Source organism: Anarhichas minor, unplaced genomic scaffold, assembly GCF_050575085.1.
Source record: "Anarhichas minor isolate MPS153535 unplaced genomic scaffold, ASM5057508v1 ptg000003l, whole genome shotgun sequence".
NCBI classification, from domain to species: Eukaryota; Metazoa; Chordata; class Actinopteri; order Perciformes; family Anarhichadidae; genus Anarhichas; species Anarhichas minor.
Window position 1 is genome coordinate 1238084 of NW_027466449.1, and position 18932 is coordinate 1257015.

The following is an 18932-nucleotide window of genomic DNA, read 5'->3' on the forward strand; positions in this document are numbered from 1 at the left end:
CAGTCGACCTTGTCTTTAAAGGTCTAAATGTCTAGATTTGGCACCCCCAAGTAATACCATCAAAAACATTTATTGGCCACCTGATAGCAACACCAATATTCACCTGAATGAAAAAGTGTGAATATTAGCTAATCATAGTCGAGACCCAGACAGATAATTGGGTTTACGCTTCCTTTACAACAGACTTCTTCTTCTCTCTAGAGTCAGCTGACAAACCTCAAAGAAGACATATTTTCAATTTATTTCATGTTATTTTCTATACTCTATGCTGCTTTAGTGTTTTGTTGTATGCTGAATAAAAATAAAAATGAACAATGGAACTATGTACATTCACAAAAGTACACGCCTCAACATGGGAGAAAATACAATTTGGAGTCTTTGTATCTGAGGACCAGGCGCTGAAACTTCCCCATGCCAGCCATTTGCCTTTATGTTTTGGGTCAGCCATTGCTGGTGGATGGGACTCAAGTCCTCTCAGCAGGGCTCGTTTTAGAGAATGCCATCAAGATTGCTGGCTCGCTTTCCTGTTTAGCCTAGTTATAAAAAACGTCATCCTCGGATAGCGAGCTGCTGTCCACGTGTCGGACAGCAGCCTCTGCAGTCGCAGTGCTTCTGTTCTCGAGGGGACGATATCTGTCCTGCTGGGTGTTGGACATCGGGGAAATGGTGTGGACCACTGGCGGACAGACCAAGTTGGCCGCCCTGTTGTCACCATAAGTCTGGGCGTGGATGCTGTACAGGTGCTGAGGAACGCTGACGCTTCCACCATCCAGCAGGAACTGGGACAAGAAGTGGCTTTGTGCAGCTGAGGAGGGATAATAACAGTGTTAGTCACACTAGTATATGCTAGAAATAGAGATGCACTCAGTGCTTGACTTGGATCAAAAAAAGTATAATTTATTCTGAACCAGCTGCTGCATGTAGATTACATATGACTGTAAATCCATTTAAATACAGTGAATTTCCTCCAAAGCTGGTAAAATATATGGATAGAGGATACATTTCTATTTTGTTCAGTTCAAACTAATTTAATTTTGCAAGTATGGCTTCAAAAACAGAATTTGAATATGTGCTCAAATAGCAATTACAATGAAAAAGACGAACTGAAAGCAACCATATATTTGGGATTTGTTTTAGTTAAGGCAAATCTGACACCTTAAAATGTTGATTGCCGAAGTTAAGTGTCATTTACATACTGAAAGTAGTAGCTGTGGATTGTGATTATGCGGGGGGGGGGGGGGGGGGGGAAATGCACAGCATGTAATATCAGCATTAAAGAGGACATATCATGAAAACTCACTTTTTCATTGCTTGTGCACATACAGTATCTGGAGTGCCTATCAACCCACAAACTGAAATAAGACAACTTCAACATCAGTTTTTGTGGGCTTTCTATAACATGTGACACAACAAGCCATTCAGATTTGGCTCCCCTTCACATGTCACGTGCAGGTTCAGTAGAACATACCGCCCCCTTCACCGGAGTACCTCCACCCACGGCTTTAGAACCACCTTTGCAAAGGTGCACCATATTTTTCTCGCAAGCCAATCACAGCAGACTGGGGTTTTTCTGGAGGGGGTCTTAAAGAGACAGGCGCTTAAAGTGAGCGTTTCAGACAGAGGGTGAATACAGGTATATTCAGAAAGACATTACGAGAAAGATGATGTGTTTTTTTAACATTAATGGATGTTAACATGTTCTAGTAGAAACCCCAAATGCAAGTATGAACCTAAATATTAGCACAATATGTCCCCTTTAAGCTCAAAGTAGGGTGGAGGTTGATTAAAATATGGACGTTATTTTGTTTATTATGGTGAAGCTTAATAACAAGATATGGTATGACCACGGTCAACAGGTGCCATCCTCTGGAGACCATGAATGTGTGTACACAATTTCATGTGTGACATTACAGCAATGCCATTAGTAAAGTTAAAAACGGAATTAAGAAAATAAAAACATCTGACAGTGATGCACACATCATGCTCAGGATTCGTTTGCTCCAGTGGGTAAGAGCAAACCTGGTGTTTGAAAAATGTTCCATATTTTAATCTAACATATAACATATTAGATCATATATATTTGCATTACACATAAAATAATTTAAGTTGTACAGCAGGTATTGATTCTGTGTGTTATGTCTTGTTCCATCAGTCCAACAGTAGCATTAAAGAAAAGACTTGTAATAATAGCTAAATCCACACTATTACAGCAGAAATGGTTCATTTTAATCTTTTGGTTCACTTGTTTTCAGACACAACAGATCTGCAAAGTTTGCACAAGACCTCATTAGGAAATCTAACATTAAGTTAAAAAGAGACATTTTAGACCAAAAGCTCTTTTACATGACAAACCTTGTAAACTGGTGGAGGGCTGCTCTAAGCTGTCATTCAGGGACCACACATTCATGGACGCCTCGGCCAAGGCAAACTGCTCTGCTACTCCTGTGAAACAAACACGTCTGATGATCCTTTTCTCAGAAGTGGACCCCCAGTTGTTTTTTTACCGCCATCACAAACAAAGGGAAATCGAATAAGTGCTCTAGATTTGAGTCACTGTCATGGCACATCTTAAGGGATATTGATTTTTGTAGATGCTCTCTCTGCACAAGCCAATCAAACAGAAACAATGCCCACAGGGATTTGAGTGTCACTCCATCTCCACCAACCACGACTTGTTTTCCTTCAATTTAATTAATTCGTCTGTCTCACCTGCAGCGAAGCGAGCTTCCTTGATTTCATCCGTCATTTGGGAGTAGAATTGTTCATCCTCATGCAGCTCGGTCCCCACACCCCCCCAGCCTCCGCCGCCTTTACCCCAGTTCCCGCTCCAACCGCCCCCGCTTCCCCTGGCCTCGCCACCTCCACCCCAACCTTTCCACTCAATCAGGTGAGCAACTCGCCCCTGTGCCATCGCAGTCGGCTTAGTGATATGCTCCTTTATCGTGGCCACCAGACCTAAATAAGAGGAAGACAAGGAGGGCAGCATCATGATAAAGTGGATTAGATGGACAGCAGAGGATAAAAGGAGACAATTTGAGGAGAAGCTAAAGTTATAGGCAACATGAAATGGTGTAAAGTATGTGATAGAGAATGAAGAAAAATGTCACATTAAGAGACAGGAATATGGAAATGGACAAAAGAAGACACATAGAGCAAGACGAATGGGTAAAGCTATGAATTGAGAAGAATACTTTGGCATAATTCAAACTTTGAAGGTGAACATTTTCTCCTGATTTGCATAACCTCAAGCATGAAAGAGTTGTTCTTTCCCGCTGCAGTCTGATGCAGAGTTCCATTAAGGTTGAAAATGATAGTGTAACGGCACCAACGGTGAATTTGGAGAGAATTGTACATTTTCTTGATGATTACGGACAGCACTTCAACAGCACCGTCAGAAGCCCACAGGGGTAGAAAACCTATAATGAAAATTCCACAAAATGAAATATTTAATTTGACTCACAATGAGATAACACAGGACAACTTTGCTCAACTTTTGTCATTTGATTTTGTAATTTGTTTTTAGGCCTGATTAAAAAGTGCCGCGAGGAACAAGGAAAGTCCATCAGCTCTCTGCATACTGACTTTAAAAAATGAGAAAGTGTTAAGCGTTCTAAGCTGTGCTCACACAAGTCCTTTCAGTGCATATAGCTCTAAAGGTATATGTGCACAGACAGAAACCAAAGCAAATTTTTGCCGTGCGCCATTTGTGTGATTTTGACTGCTGGGTGTGCAGTCAGTGTTGATTCGCTCCAAACAGCCGATGAACCAGCTGTGCCGACATTAGCTGTAAGTTCGCTAGCGACAGATCGCGCTCACCTGCATCTTTCCAATTACTTTTTCGCTTCATGTTTTGTCAGAGCACACCTTAATAATTAAACGTTCAATCTATGCAAGGCCTGTCTTTTTTTCATTCAAAACTCAAATCGGTTTGTTGTTATTGTTATTGTGACTGACTCAAATCATCAGCTCTGTTGCTTTAACTTAATGGACTCATGTCAAGATTCAAGCAGCATCTAATAGAGGTGCTGTGACCCTGTATCTCTACAGTAATATCATGTTATTCATAACCTGTAGAGTCACTGGGCAAAACTACAATGGAGCCATCATTTATTTTAATCACATGAAGGGTAGAAAAGGTCGAGGGGAATGAGGGGTTGAAGCGAACGTGACAGGACAGGTTACCTCATAATTGCAGAACAGGTAAATTAAACATGATGTGAAAGGACGAGAAAGCAAAGGTTGAAAAGGCAAAGGTGGAAAAAGAAAATGAGGAGGAAAGGTTGAGGTTGGAAGAGAAAGAAGAGAGAGAGGAGGACAGAGCAACAAGATATTGAAACACTTGATAAAATAACGAAGCCAAGAGAGTTGGCAGCCTGGGCTAAGTGAAAGAGAGAGAACAAAAAAAAAATCCTGACATGTTATTTTCATTTGAGCTCAACACCTACTGACTCTTCTCTGTGTTCTTTTGTGCACTGTGACACCCACTGCTGTCTCACCCAACGTTCACACTGTGACAATGAGGCTCTGTTCTGGCTGACACTCGATGGTGAGGAAATAGATGCAAACATAAGCTATGTTTGCATCTATTTCCTCACCATCGAGTGTGCACATCACTATTTAAGTGATGTGTACACTGCAGGAAAATCCCATTTGTTTGTCGAATTTGATATTTTAGCCTTTCTCTCCACACTGCGGTGTCAAAATGATCAGATCGTATCAGGTTGCCATCACACCCCGTGCACAGAATAATCATGCGTTTGATGTTTCAATGGGCAGCAGCAAGCTAGCAAATATTTCTCTGTTGATTTCTAAGGCTGTGCCGAATGTTGGATTTTTTTTAGTCCAACATTAAATATGATAACTGACTAGAAATTATGTGGATTTGTTTTTGCATTTCGCACGTTAGAAAAAATATTTGATTTGTTTGCCAAAAGGTCTTTCTGTGCAAACAAAAGTAAAACATTTTCATGATGTTAGATGGTAGCATAACAATGTACTGATGTTTTTGGTCACAAGATGTAAACAACATTGGTATATTATTTGGTGATCGGGTGGTCAATAATCGATTTACACAACCGGCAGATACGGAACATCATTGGCATTCAAATGTAAGTCCAGTAACTAGCTCTGTTTTTTGTCTCCACTTGTCTTCTCTTTGGTGCTCGGCAGGTAGCAGTTGATTCATAGCAGCTTTTTGCTGAAAACGTGTGCCTACTGTGTCTGGAATCGAGGTTGGTGAGAGCTGTGAGACTGAACTAAAGTAAAGATCTGGGCAGTAAAACCAAACAATGGGTTGAAAGACATTAAAACGTTCCATAGAGCCGAGAGTGCGGTAACAATTCGATGGAAAACAAGCATTTTCTGGTATTTGAATACCTATACTGTGTAACAGGAGCTTGTACTCACCGTTGCCAACATTTTGTTGTATAAAATTGAACCAATCAAACATTTTTGAAATGCCCCATTGTAATGTCACAGCTAGATTCAGTATTTTGAGATGTTATTTTAAAGGAAGAGGCAGGATCAACAATACTGACATTTCTGTGGATGCTGTAAGAAATGAATGGATTTCACAGTCTTGTTTATTATGTTACAACACAGTGTTACCGTCAATAATGCAACCACAATCCATTAGGCATAAGTCCCTTTACAGAAATAGACATGTATCGCATACTGTGAGGCATCACTCCCTGCTGTTGCTGTGAGGAAACAAAGGGGCTGAACAAACATGGAGTGTAGGTGTTGCATTCAGAGCTTTGTTATTTACCAGCCAACACAGGAATAGTTCTAGAAAACAACATTTTATCACATCCTAAAGGGGGTCTAATTGGTAATAACTATAATTTGCAAGCAACTACAGTGTTGATTTCAAGTTGTGGTAGATTGAACTAATAAAAAAAGCAAATCAAAAGCTGACAAAAACATTCGTATTTTGAAGGCTGCTAATATCAAAAAGATACAGGTACAGTTTTCTCAAGGTTTATTCTTATCGACGTGTCAGGGCATCTGGTGCATCCTTTAGATGACCTATAGAGACCAAAAAAACACATTTTATATGTGTCTATGTGAATTGAATTGAATTTGGAGTCAGCCTCAAGTCACCATTAGAGGAACTGCAGTTTTTGTCACTTGACAAGGCTTCATTATGTCACACTGGTTTCGATTACCGGACCAGAGTATTTAAAAACAGACATGTACACTTTTTTTAAAAAGCGATCATCATTACATGAGCTTTACTGAACAAAGAAACTACTTCTGAACCGTTTCATTGCTTTATACATGAAGCATAGCAAACACGAAGGACGATTTAAGTAGCCTATTTTGTTTACCATGCTTAGGCTGATGCCATTATATTGCCTGTATTTGCTCATATATCAGAGCATTGGACACATTGAATATTTGAGCAGATGATGGCGCTAGATGACAAGTTAAAGTTTCACCAAAGTTGTTCCAGCTATCCAACCGTTATTGAGACATTTCATCTGGTGGCGCAAAAGGAAAAAGTCAGGGGATCACCAAAGTCATTAGGCGTCATCCTTCCTTGAGCCACAGCGTTAGCATGACTAAACACACCAATGCCACATATGCATTCATATATGCGGAATCTGATTGTTCAGTCACTCTGTCCGTCCATGCAACAGAAGCAGTATATCTCAACAACTGCTTGGCAGCCCGCACCCTCAAGACAAACTTTGTTTACTCTCACTACGAGGCTGTTAGGTTAACATAACTGCCATTAACTCCTTTGTTCAGTGCAACACTATTAAATTAATGGAATCTAATGATTTCATTTCAGTTTCTTGGTGCCACCAGCAGGGCTTTTTAAACCATTTGCTGTTGATAACTTCACATCAGCTTGATACATCGATCAAACAGCATCATACGAGAAGATGAAATGTAGCAATAACGTCTGCATGATATTCTTCTAAATGTAATTCCATTAGTACAATAATAACAATGTTTGCCGCAGTGGGATCTGACTTCAGCAGGTTGTCGGCTGCACTTTGTGCCTGCTCCACTCCACAGAACTTGCTCCGCCAATTTATATGATGACAAGTGAGTAAGTGTAAATGTCAAAAAACGTTTTTTTTTGGTTTTTTTTACTGGACCGGTTCTGTCAATCCCAAAGCAGGTGTCGGCCTCTCAGCTGTCTGCCTGAATGTATGTATTCGTCTAACATATTCATGAGGTTTTCACAGCCTTCATAATTATGCTGTCGGGGTAATAAAAGAGCTTTCACTGGGGAAAGTTCAGCAAGGCATAACATATTAAGTCAGATAATTAACCTCCCGCAGAGGGAGGGAAGCTGTGGAGATGGGGAAAGGGGGATGAAAAAGAGTAGGAGGCACCGACATCATGAGAAGAGGAAGCCAGACTCAAAGGTGAAGCAAAAAATCAAATGGGTGAAGGAACCGTGTGTGTAACTGACTGTTTACTCATGTCTGGATGGATACAGCATATGTGTGAGAGATAAAGGGTATGAAGGAAGAGGAGAATTACAATGCTAACCTTCCATGGTTACTAACGCAATTTCCCAGCTTGCTGTTTCCCCAGTCTCATACACTTCATCTATAACGAAACACAACATGACCTCAACCTGTTTATGTTCGTGTGTGTGTGTCTGTCTGTCTCACCCATCAAAGAGGAGGTGGCCAGCTCGCCGATATCATAGCCGTTGCTTTTATCTGACACACTGCAGTTGGACGGGTTCTGGCCATCCTGCACAATATGATGCGCAAGAGGAGGGAGAATGTCACATCTTTATCATTGATGTAAGGTGAAAAGCTTTTTCTCCAATGGAAACGAGTAAAATAGCTATAATTTACCATTTCTCACATGGGATTTTCAATGACAAATAGATATTTTTTTATCTCACATAGGAGCAAGCCATACAAATCACCAGGATCCATGAATAAAAAACAACACATACACACATCCAAACGCACACATAAGCACATTTATATACATCGTCCTCTGGCAATCACGTCCTGTGTGTGATGACTCAACCCACACACACAAACACACACAAAATGGGGATGACAATAACAGCTGGAATTTGTCTAAAAGTAATAAAGTAATTTAAACTTAAACATAAGGTGTTTACACCCAAGTGGCAACAATCAATATGAAAAGACAAACTGCATTGCAAATGCATTTCCCTTGGTTTAGTATTTTTGATCTGCAAGTAAAACCTTCAAGCATTTTTTCCCAAATATGTTGCAAGAAAAATGGGATTATAAGTAAGTACATGTTTACACATTAGTGGATGGTTCCACTTCAAAGTACTGGAAACCATTCCAAATTAAGTTTTACAGGCAATAAAATGTTATCTTGGGTAAATTATGGCCCTTTCTGTTTTTGACATCAAGTGCTTCGTTGCCAGATGTGTGGTCACTGCAAACCCAAAGAGGTCTTGGTCCTTCCATTAAAACGGATCTTTTTACGTTTTAACAAAATGAATTCTTAACAATTCTTATTTAATATCATATCTGTAAATGTATCATTAAATAATGATTGTAAGACACAGTTTGGTAGGTTTAACATTTATTCTATTTGTGATGCTTTGTAGTGCAAATAAAAAGGTTATAAAAAGGCTGGTTGTAAAGTAAATCATCCATACAAACATATCCTACTTTAGTAAAAGTATGTAATAACTCAAATGTCTCATTTCTTCAATGGTGGTAATATCTTTAAGTTTATTTTGCTAATAGCTGTCCAGATAGCTTGCAAAAACTAACTGTACAGTTAGCTCAACATCAAACTGTGAAATACAAAAGAATAACTCTGAAATCGTTTGTTGTAAGTTCGTTCATCTATTTTCTACTTACCACAAAGAATTTGAGTGATGTATTTCTGACGAGTCTCTGATGCAATACTGATGGAGACGCTACAAATGTGAAGGCTATAGGCCAACTTGAGCTAACGTGAAATAGGCCCTTTTCACAGCAGCCCTTTTGACATGTCACAGCAGGGTAAACACAGGTGTAATTAATACTATTAATTATAGTCCCATTCTATTTGGAAGAGGGCCATAATTAATAATATAAATTACACCTGTGTTTATCCTGCAATAGCATGTCAAAATGTCTGCTAGCTACATTATAGCAAAGCACAGAACAAGTACACGAGACAGAAGAGTAAAGAGATACACAAATTGACCTAAAGTAGCAAGTCTACATTTTAGTTTTTTATATATATTTGAGAATTTGTAAAATGCTGAGGACATTAATTTTAATAGCAGGGTATTACTATTTTAAATACACAAATACAGAGAAAGCTGATTGATCAGGTTGGTCATTTCACTCTAGAAGCCTGCAGGGAGAGTGTGATAGAGCCTGGCTGAGGAGCAGACTGAACAGCTGTTTGTGTTGAGAACCTTCCAATGTGAACATTGAATATTCTGCTCATTTAATTTTCATTCAATCAGCAGCAAACACTGCCGGCAAACACTTAAAACGTCGGTTCACAGCACAGACAAAAATATATTTTCATAATTATCTCTTATGGTATTAAGAATGCAGATAGTGTGGGTTTTAATTTGCCCCGAATTTTAGATTACTTGTCTCTGAGATTTCTTCCCCTAACCCAATACAACTTAGATGAACAGGAATTTGTTTTTGTTAATCACAGCATTGAACATTTTGGTTAAGAAATTCAACAGAAATAGCCTCCCCAATAATTCACACAGCATCAAATAGAGGAACTTTTTTTTTCTCTTGAAAAGAGTTCTAGTGATAGATGCTATAATTCTGCTGAACCGACACTAAAAGCCAATACTCGCTGCTGTCAGTCTACATTTTGGGAGGCAGACACACTGAAAAGGCCAATGTCAGGCCAAAACCTGCAAGGTAAAGGTGAGGGCTATCACTCACCTTGACAGAGGACGGCTGTACCTCCTCAGTCTGGTCTTGCAGTGCAGTCATGGGATAGTGGAGCTCTGTGGGGAGCCACACAAACAAACACTGGTGTTAGATTCATGCTCTACGTGTGTGTGTGTGTGTGTTTGTGTGTGTGTGTGTTTCTTGGCAAGGGTGATGGTCCTTACAGCCAGAACCCAGTTGACACAAACGGCCAAGGGTCAAGCGAGGCTCAGCATCATTTAACTGGAGCCTCTCTGCATAGTTAACTCTGCACCAGCCCACACTCGGCCTGTTCGCTTTTTAATTGACGGTGATGAGGTTCATACGAGTGGCAAGAGGAAATGGAGCGCACTTTAGAGCAATGGCGAATTAACATCATGAGAAAGGTCAGTGGACACGTGGACACACACACTTACAAACCCGTCTGGGGTTTCCCCTGGGAGATGTTGTCAAGACAATTGACTGTCGCTATGGATACACGACAGCAACAAGAGGCGAGTGATAGCCTTCCATTTACTTAAGTCACGATCCATGCTGTGGCCTCATCAAACGCTATCCACAGGTCAACAAATCCATCATGATTCGTGAACCAACCCGCCTTCCTTATGGGGTTAAAATCCCACCCTGAGTCACACAGACACACACACACACACACACACACACACACACACACACACACACATACAAACACACTCCCGCTGTTCTCTTAGCTGTCTGCCAGGAGCCTCACAGCTGCCTTCCCTCTTTCTTCCCAGCTTGAAAGCGCTGCCCTCATCACCCTCCACCTTGTTAAAAGGGACCCTCCCTGAACAAAAGCAGACCTCTCATCTCACAACATATTGTGAGACTCACAGATCCAGGCTGAAAATAAGTGTGAGAATGTGACGTGACGTTAAATGTCACGCACTGACAAAAAAACACATAGATTGTTGTTCAGAGATGTCACAGAACGCTGGTAGCCTACACCTTCAATTGCCCTTTTATTTTTGATCAGATCTTTTGTTTTGACAGCGCAAATTAGTGCTCGTGTTCCTCCTGAAAGAGGCCCCCGCTGCAAGCCAAGCCATCGTTGTTTCATCCAGATAACAAACACCTGCCTTATTTCCACCTAAAGCTCCATGCAGACGGCAAATACGGGAGAGAAAATTGCAACCCAAGTCACATCCTCAAGTTGGATCTGAGATTTGGATGGAGCTGTCATATCCTAAAGCCGCTGCTGTCGTCCGCTGATCCTCACAGCCCTCTCATCAACCTCCCGCCCCCCGGAGTCGAGTTTCCAAAGCGACATCCACGGATTCACTCAGATCAACAATAGCTTTGGAAAAGATCAGATGAAAACAAGTTGTCGGTTGCCTGTTTTCATTTGTGCTCTGCAACACTATACATGCAAGCACTTCAGCCAGGCTAAAAGTGTGATTCAGTAGGTCGTCATCGCCTCAGGGACCTCGTTCGTTTTCCTTAATTGTCTAGATTCTCACCTACAGAGCTGTCCCTCGAAAGCATGATGCAACTTTCTGAAACAGCTGTGCTCCTTAAAATGTTTGTCGGCCGCTGTCGACACTTCCTGCAGGTTGTGCCAACCCTCAAACAGAAACACGGACTTGGACACACAAAACAGGTGGATTCAGGCACTGACCTTTGTGACCTTTGCAGAGGCAGGCGCCCATGGTGTCAGGACGGCCGGGCGGTTATCTGTTCACCATGGTGGCTTGAGGATGAGGAGGATGAGGCGCGGGTGAAAGGGAGGGAGAAGGGGAAGCAAGGCAGGGAAGGAAAAGGAGGGATGAGCCAGCAGAGGAGCAGAGAGAGGCGAGGAATTGAGGCAGGTGGGAAGTACGAGTGGATGCCCAGATGAGCTGCAGGCTGATGCATTGGCTGACTTGTCTGTATAGGAGAGGAGAGAGGTGAGGGAGCGACACAGACACAATGTGGGAGGGGAGACAGAGAGAGAGAGAGCGAGAGAAGAAATCGGGGAGAAAGCATGAATGCCTGTTTGCTGACGATTTTGAATCTCCTCCCCTCTATTTTCTCTTCTACTCTCCTCCCTCTCTACTCTTCCTCTCCATCCTACTGTATGGAGGAGACTCACATTGTGAATGGAGGGCTTGACGACAGAGCAGAGCTATATGTTAAATATGTTAGTGCTATTTTGATATGGGAACAATTCAGCACATTGTATTAAAGTACCAAATAATGTCTACCTGCTGCTACAAATGTAACAATACTGTTTTTGATGCGTGACATGAAAGAATATTTAACTGTTTTCCTTGAAATCAATATCTCATTAAATAATTTGCACTGTGCAACAAATGGTAGTGAAAGTACAAACACAGTTTTGTCAAGTATGTCACAGAGTAACAGATAATTAACCACAACAAGGTTCACAGTGAGAGTATCGGTACATAGTGCTTAGGAATTTTTTGGCTTTCCTGTATCGAAGAGATAGAATCAGATTATTGCCGTTTATGGTTCTATATGCTCCGAGAACTCTGACATCTTAAATTTCTAGTTTTCACAGATTTAAGTTTCATAAAATTCAGACATATAGACTCAATAACACACATTCACACCTTAATACACAGCATGCTGCGTCTCCTGTGACCTCGTTAGCTCTGTCACACACACACACACACACACACACACACACACACACCTGTAATGAAATGTGTGAATGCCGGGATAATGCAACCAGGGCTCTTGCCATGGAGGAAAATCATGTTGCCATGCCATCTTTTGTCCTTTGATACTTAATAAGTAATGGTGGATATAAAATAAAATGGGGTTATCATTGCTAATATACGTATACACATGATAACATAACGGCTGGCCTCCATGGGCGGAGGCGGTGAGGTTGGTGTGGACAATAAGCCTCACTTCCTGAGGACTCCTCCTGGAACAACCGTACATTAAATCAAACCTTCAGCAAAAGTGTGCCGACTTTTCAATTAGTCTTTTGTGTCTGGTGGGAAATCCCTCCTTCATTCATACATTTACTATTCCCTGTTTAAGAGACACTCAGTATACTCAGTGAAGACTATAGTCTACTGCCTATGTATTACCGTATTTTTTGTCTTCACTGTAAAAAAACACAAAAGCACAGCCAGCAAAGTTTCCAGGCAGATGCCTGTCAAATTACAGCAATTAGCCGTTCCACAAAATTACAGTGCAGTTTTTAGGACAAAACGGGACAGTTGCAAGTCATTGTCTAATGCTCACTGCTGTGTTCTTGACACCTTCACATCTTACAGAGGCTTCACTCAGCGGCTACTTGCTCATCGAGGTGCCTGATTGTTACGTCTGAAAGCATTGACAGAGTGTCGGTTTTGTTCCATCACCAGGTTACTGAGGTCAGGGTTAGATATAGTATAACATAGAAGTTGTACTTTTTTTCCTAAGAATTTCTTGACTCCTGAAAGATGAGGACCATTCTGCTTCCAGGGCTTGTGAAATCTATCTTGAATATTTGTAATGATCTTATGGAACTTTTTCAAAGACTCTTTCAGATGCCTAAACTCGATATTGAGACGCAATCGGCATGGCAGAGAAACCTGGTTGGGAGCAGTCTGACCTCTTGTGGTGAAAAGGCAAAAGTGCAGCAGTTCTGTTATCACATATCTATCGCCCTATATTTTAGAAAGCAATGCCACAAACCTCCACATGTGTCTTCTGTTGACACCGCAGGAGGGTGCAGGAGGCCCTCCTGCCTCTCACCTTGCATGTTGCAGAAACCTTTTTGTCCCACTGCCTGCTTTCTGATGTCCCTTATGTGTGCCTGGATTTCTAGTATGTTTGGAGATTCTATCAAACAAAATGTATCTTGAATTTCATTAGATGAGAACGTGTTTTTTTTTTTTAGCCCAGTCGTTGAGGAGAGCAAAGGGAGCAGGAGGAATGTGTAACGTCTGCATATACTGTGATGCTCCTCACTGGGAAGCCACAGACATTCAGCAGCAGCCATTTCTGTTCCCCTTTAGGCAAAGAGGGAGTTGGATGCCTTTCAATACCGGATGATTCTCAAATAGCACCGTTTATGTGCGCATAGTACATGAAACACGTTTTCAGTTCGGAGTGTCGAGTTATGACGGAATACAGGTGTGATTACTTTGATTCTGTAATTGATAAATGATCCACCTTCGGGGGAAATTTAACTTCTCTTTTAGTTCTGATATATGTTAAATATGATGGGGGGGGGGGGACCTTGGAGGTATGTTATAAACCTTTCACAAGGTCAAGCTTACAGACCACCATGTTTTTTTATAGAGCCACCCTGCTTCACGTTCACACAGCCCCACCCGGAGGGGATCCACATGGTTTGGCTACAGTAGCTCTACTTAAGGTTGCAGAGCACATGCAACAACAAAATCAGTCCTGTTGAGGCTCAGATGAAGGCTTGTTTGGTAGACGGTGTGAGCCTTTAGCTGAGATCAGAGTCTTGAGCTTTTGGCGATTCTTGCTGCCATCGTGGTTTGTATCCAAAATGACCACCTAATTCAAATCTTTCAATCAGCTTAAGGCTAACTGAGAGCAGAATTTATCTACTGTTTCCAGCAACATAGATCTCCTTCAGGCATTGTACAATCACCCTCACGAAGCAGAACAAGCTATATATAGACACAAACACAATAATCACTCAGGTGATCGTGATCTACATGATTGATCACAATCATCTACACTCAAGTTGGCCCAATCAGAGCGGGGCTGAACACCGCTGTGGGATATTCCACTTGGGGGACAGAGCATTCCTCCCTGAAAAGAGCCTAGAAATATCAAGACTAATGTTTGTGGCATATATTAAATATAACATATCAAATATACATCATGACAATATAAAGAAAAAAACTGTTATACATTGAAATACTCAGAAAAATAAAACAAATTTCTAACTTTGGAGGTTCCGACGCCCGAGAATAAAGCTCACTCCATTAACATCTGGTTAAAAGTGTTAGCTGGAGCCCTGTTTGGACCATCATGTGCTTGTCATCATCTTATCCTCAACATGCAGGATTTGATTATGTTTTTCTTTGTTTATGTATTTTGGAGTCATTATAAGATCTACATTTGATCTACTTTTACGTGGTATTCATGAGGAAGCTGAGAAAACCTATGTGGAGCTCCTTGTTCTGCGCTGGCTTTTCACTTTTGCTCTCTTTGCAGAGTTCGGGGACACACGTGCCAAGCAAAACATGAGCAATGCTGGGAAATGCCTCGCCGAAACAAGGGACGACAGCCTGTTGTCCAACACGACTAATCGTGTGAGACCTTCTGAGGGAGTGTGAAGGACTTTCTGTGGCTTGCCTGCACATTTGGACGGTGACTGGAAGTCTCGGTTCCATTTGTCTCAATAACTAAGTAATCATAGTTGTATGTCTTGTGTGTTAGCGCCTCACTCTGCCAGAACTCGCTCTGTGTCAGCCACAATGGAACCATAATATTAGCTCTAGAATCACATGATAGACGGAGCATGTTGAAAACCACTGTCTGCAGACAGACAGACCACTCTTCACTCCCTCCCCTGCCCCTTCTGATATCTTCTCCTCATTTTCAGTGTTTTGCCACAGACGCACCAAAATAGCCCTCCTAGCCTTGAGGAAAACATATTCTGATGACATAAACCTAAATGACTGCTTTGTCCCACAAAAAAGGGAATGTGAAAATGGGGAGGACTTTTGCCGGCTAATGGCTTTGATTACTTGGCCTGCAGCAAAGTTGGCAAGGTCTGTCAAGGCTACACCAACAGGAAATTGCATTAATCCAAAGCTGGGCTGAAGTAATTCACTCCCTTCTTTATTCAAGGCTTTGCCAGCGTTTTCAACGGACCACCTCGGCCGTCCTGGTAAGAGAAGAACAGGAGTGGGAGGCCTGGGGGCCTGACTGAAACCTCCCCTCCATGTGCTCCCTAATTGGTTTAATGACCGTAATTATCTGCTGGGGTGCATGTTGTGCAGGGGACGATTAATGGCCTCCAAAACATATGCAGACAGGCGGAAATTAAGAGGGGGGCGGGGGGGGGGGGGGGGGCTGAGACAAAGAAAAAAAAGAGCCATAAAGTCGCAGAGAGAGACGCATCCTGCTGGGTAAGAGAACTACAATAATGACACAGCGTTTTCTTTCTTTATGGGAATTTTGTTGCTGTTAAAATGTCATATTAACTTCTAAAGCTTGGTTCTTCATTTGATAGAAAAAAAAACATTTACTGGATGTAATCTGAGGCACATTTACAGGACATGCCACCCATGCAGTGAAAAAGGTAAAAGCGAACGCTCCAGAAAACATCCACACATAGTAGGCCTACAGGAGCCACCACAGCGGAATGACTTACGTCGCAGTACCACTGATGTCCTCTAGATGCTGGCTGCAAAAGATCTCTGACTGTATTATAAAAAATATACTTTTCAGCGATAATAATTGGTTTGGATCACAAGTTTGTGTCGGGATGGTGAATTCCTCTCTAGGGCTGCGACTAGATTAAACTTTTTCAGCATGGAATAATCTGCCAAATATTTATTTCAACATTCTCCTCACTGCCATAATTTCACACCATAGTCGTGATAATATAGTATACTGGCCTGTATATACTGTAGAAATGTAAACTGTATGTTGTTGTTTTTAACATAATAGCTATATGTTTATGTTTGCTTATCTTTGCTTAGCGTTTGCATTCTTTGTTTAGCTGTATGTCTGAATTTGTATCTCCCGGTACATTTGTTTTCAGCTCTATGTGTGTGTGTGTGTGTGTGTGTAATCATATTAGGAGCTATTGGCCTACCGACAACCCAAGTCAAATTCCCTGTATGTGTCAACATACTTGAACAATACGGATGTTTTAGGGATATGTTTTCTTAACTCTTGAACCTAAGTGCCCCCCGACTGAAAGTCGCAGTTAACAGGGTCACTTGATAAAGTGAAACACCGGGGACAGTTGCGCGCATCGCAACAAACACCAGATAAGGACGAGTTAAACGAGTAAGTTAGCAACATATTCATCCTGCATAATAACAAGAAGAAGCTCGGATAAAAGCTCACGATAACCATAAATACCAACTCCATCATTTCAAAGGGATATTCAATCTAAAAGTGTACGGTTTTGTAAGGCGGAAATGAAATCTTTAATTCATGCTGCGTTCCATTTTCATTCTCATATACCCAGTGACACATACCCTGACGCTTACACCACTGCAGATATCTCACAATAATTTGTTATGAAAGCAAGACTATTTAAATAAACCGTGTAGTTGCAGAGATACACGTTTTGGGCATGTCGTTGGTGAGCAGGGGCCTGAGCCAGAGGCCTGCGGTTGATATTCTGTATATTTATGGGTCTTTATTTTTTGCAGGCAATTCTATATACATTGGTACTGATTCTGTCACATTAGCTGTTTAGAAATTGTTTTTGTCCTTTAATTCATTGCAAGATGCTCTTATTAAACTACCATGTCTAAATACAAATTAAACAAATTACATTTATATTCAATAAGTTGTTAAGACTAAACTACTACATGTGCAGACCTCAATGGAACTTCATCTCCTAAAAGGCAAAAATCTCTACATATTTCTTCCCTCAAAACAGCAAATGTGTGACCTTTTTCATTGTGTAGCACCTTCAACCCCTCGCTACCTCAGACCTGTTAGGCAGACAGTTTTAGGAGGAATTTGGTGCGGTAAGACTGCTGTGCTGCCGCAGTTTGACAATTCTCTCCTTGACAAAACCTCCTGCAGTAGCCAGAAAGGCACCTTTAGGTGAGCAGCACCGAGACATTTATAGGCTCTCGCAAAGACGGATTTGTGTGAATTTTTATGTGTTGAGTGACATTAGCAGTGCCATTAGCAGGAATATGGAGTGAATTAGGCCGGCGTTTCAAAATATACAAAGAGTCTGCAGAAAGACAAGGCTTATGTCAACAGCAGCTTGTGTGTCTGGTCTCTGCTCCCCCACGTGTCGCCTGGTGCTGACATCAAACAGATCGCAGCAGCACATTTGGGGAAAATGCTCGCTGCTGGTAATAATTATTTGCTCCTCACTGTCTCTTTAAATAAGTTAATTAAATCATTAAGTTCCAGCAGCTTAGTTTGTTGATGAGCTTTGGCAGCATTCAGAGCGTAATCTTGGATCAGGACGTATAAAATCTTTCAGTTGAGAATGTAGTGAAAATGGGAAAATTGAGGGGCTTGGAGGAGACTTAAGGAGCAGAATAATCTGCAAAAGCCCTGGAGGGCTGGTGAGAGAAACTGCAGCGGAAAGACGCAGGAAGCCCAATATAGACAGAAATTGGAGGATGTGTTTTCTGGTCAGGAACCCATCGCTAAAATTAGCGTGGATGTAAATTCCTAAGCATGGCCGGTTTTCGAAACCTCGCGTGACACATGCGAGCTTCCAGGAAAACATAAGAACAAAAAATAAAAATTGAAATACCAATGGAAGGGCGGCGGTATAGGGAGAGGTCATACATGAACAGTGCCATGGGAGTGTTTTCTCTCCTTCCTTAAGTCTTTTCAAATTGACCTTCCCCCTCTGAACAAAGACAAGCCACAAGAAGGAGGAGAAAAGCTCTGAAAGCTAAAGCCGCGGCCCCCACGCACAACAGTCCACGGGGGGAGGCCCTGGCCCTGGACGCCAAGCCTTCAACACAATCACCACACATGCTATTGTGGCCTGCAGTAAAGCCCTGGTAGGGCTCAAATCTCCAGCTAACCCCCATCCACCACCCTCGCCATTTCTCTGTGTCTCCATGCATCCCTGTCATTTACAGTCCTAATGACAAGACACAAACTTCCACACATTCAACCCCCGCAGAGCGAGGATAATCACATTACAGCTGACGACAGGGACATAAACCAAGCTGCTCCAGCAGTCAGTTTGGACGCACTCAGACGTGGATTTACATAAAACCAAACAGTACAGTCAGCAGCTGTACGTCGTGGCTCCGCTCCTCTTTTTCCGTGGAGGATGGAAGAGGGGAGAGAGAAAAAAAAGAAAAGAATCCACCGCGCTGTGAAACACTGGAGACGGAAAGTGGTGGAAGACTTTCTCAGTTTACAGTCGCCACACAAAGCCAGGACTATTTCTAGGCATCC

At 41.8% G+C, this 18932-nt stretch overlaps 1 protein-coding gene across 1 annotated transcript; it reads right to left on the reverse strand.

The window, feature by feature from the left end:
* Positions 1-533: 533 nt before the first annotated feature.
* fam131c (family with sequence similarity 131 member C) lies at positions 534-11527 on the reverse strand. The gene is made up of 6 exons (XM_076092475.1): positions 11497-11527; positions 9873-9937; positions 7635-7719; positions 2710-2955; positions 2353-2442; positions 534-805 (listed from the first exon to the last, which is right to left on the reverse strand). Exons 1-6 carry the CDS (start codon positions 11525-11527, stop codon positions 534-536), a joined length of 789 nt encoding a protein of 262 aa, XP_075948590.1.
* Between the last annotated feature and the right edge of the window lie 7405 nt (positions 11528-18932).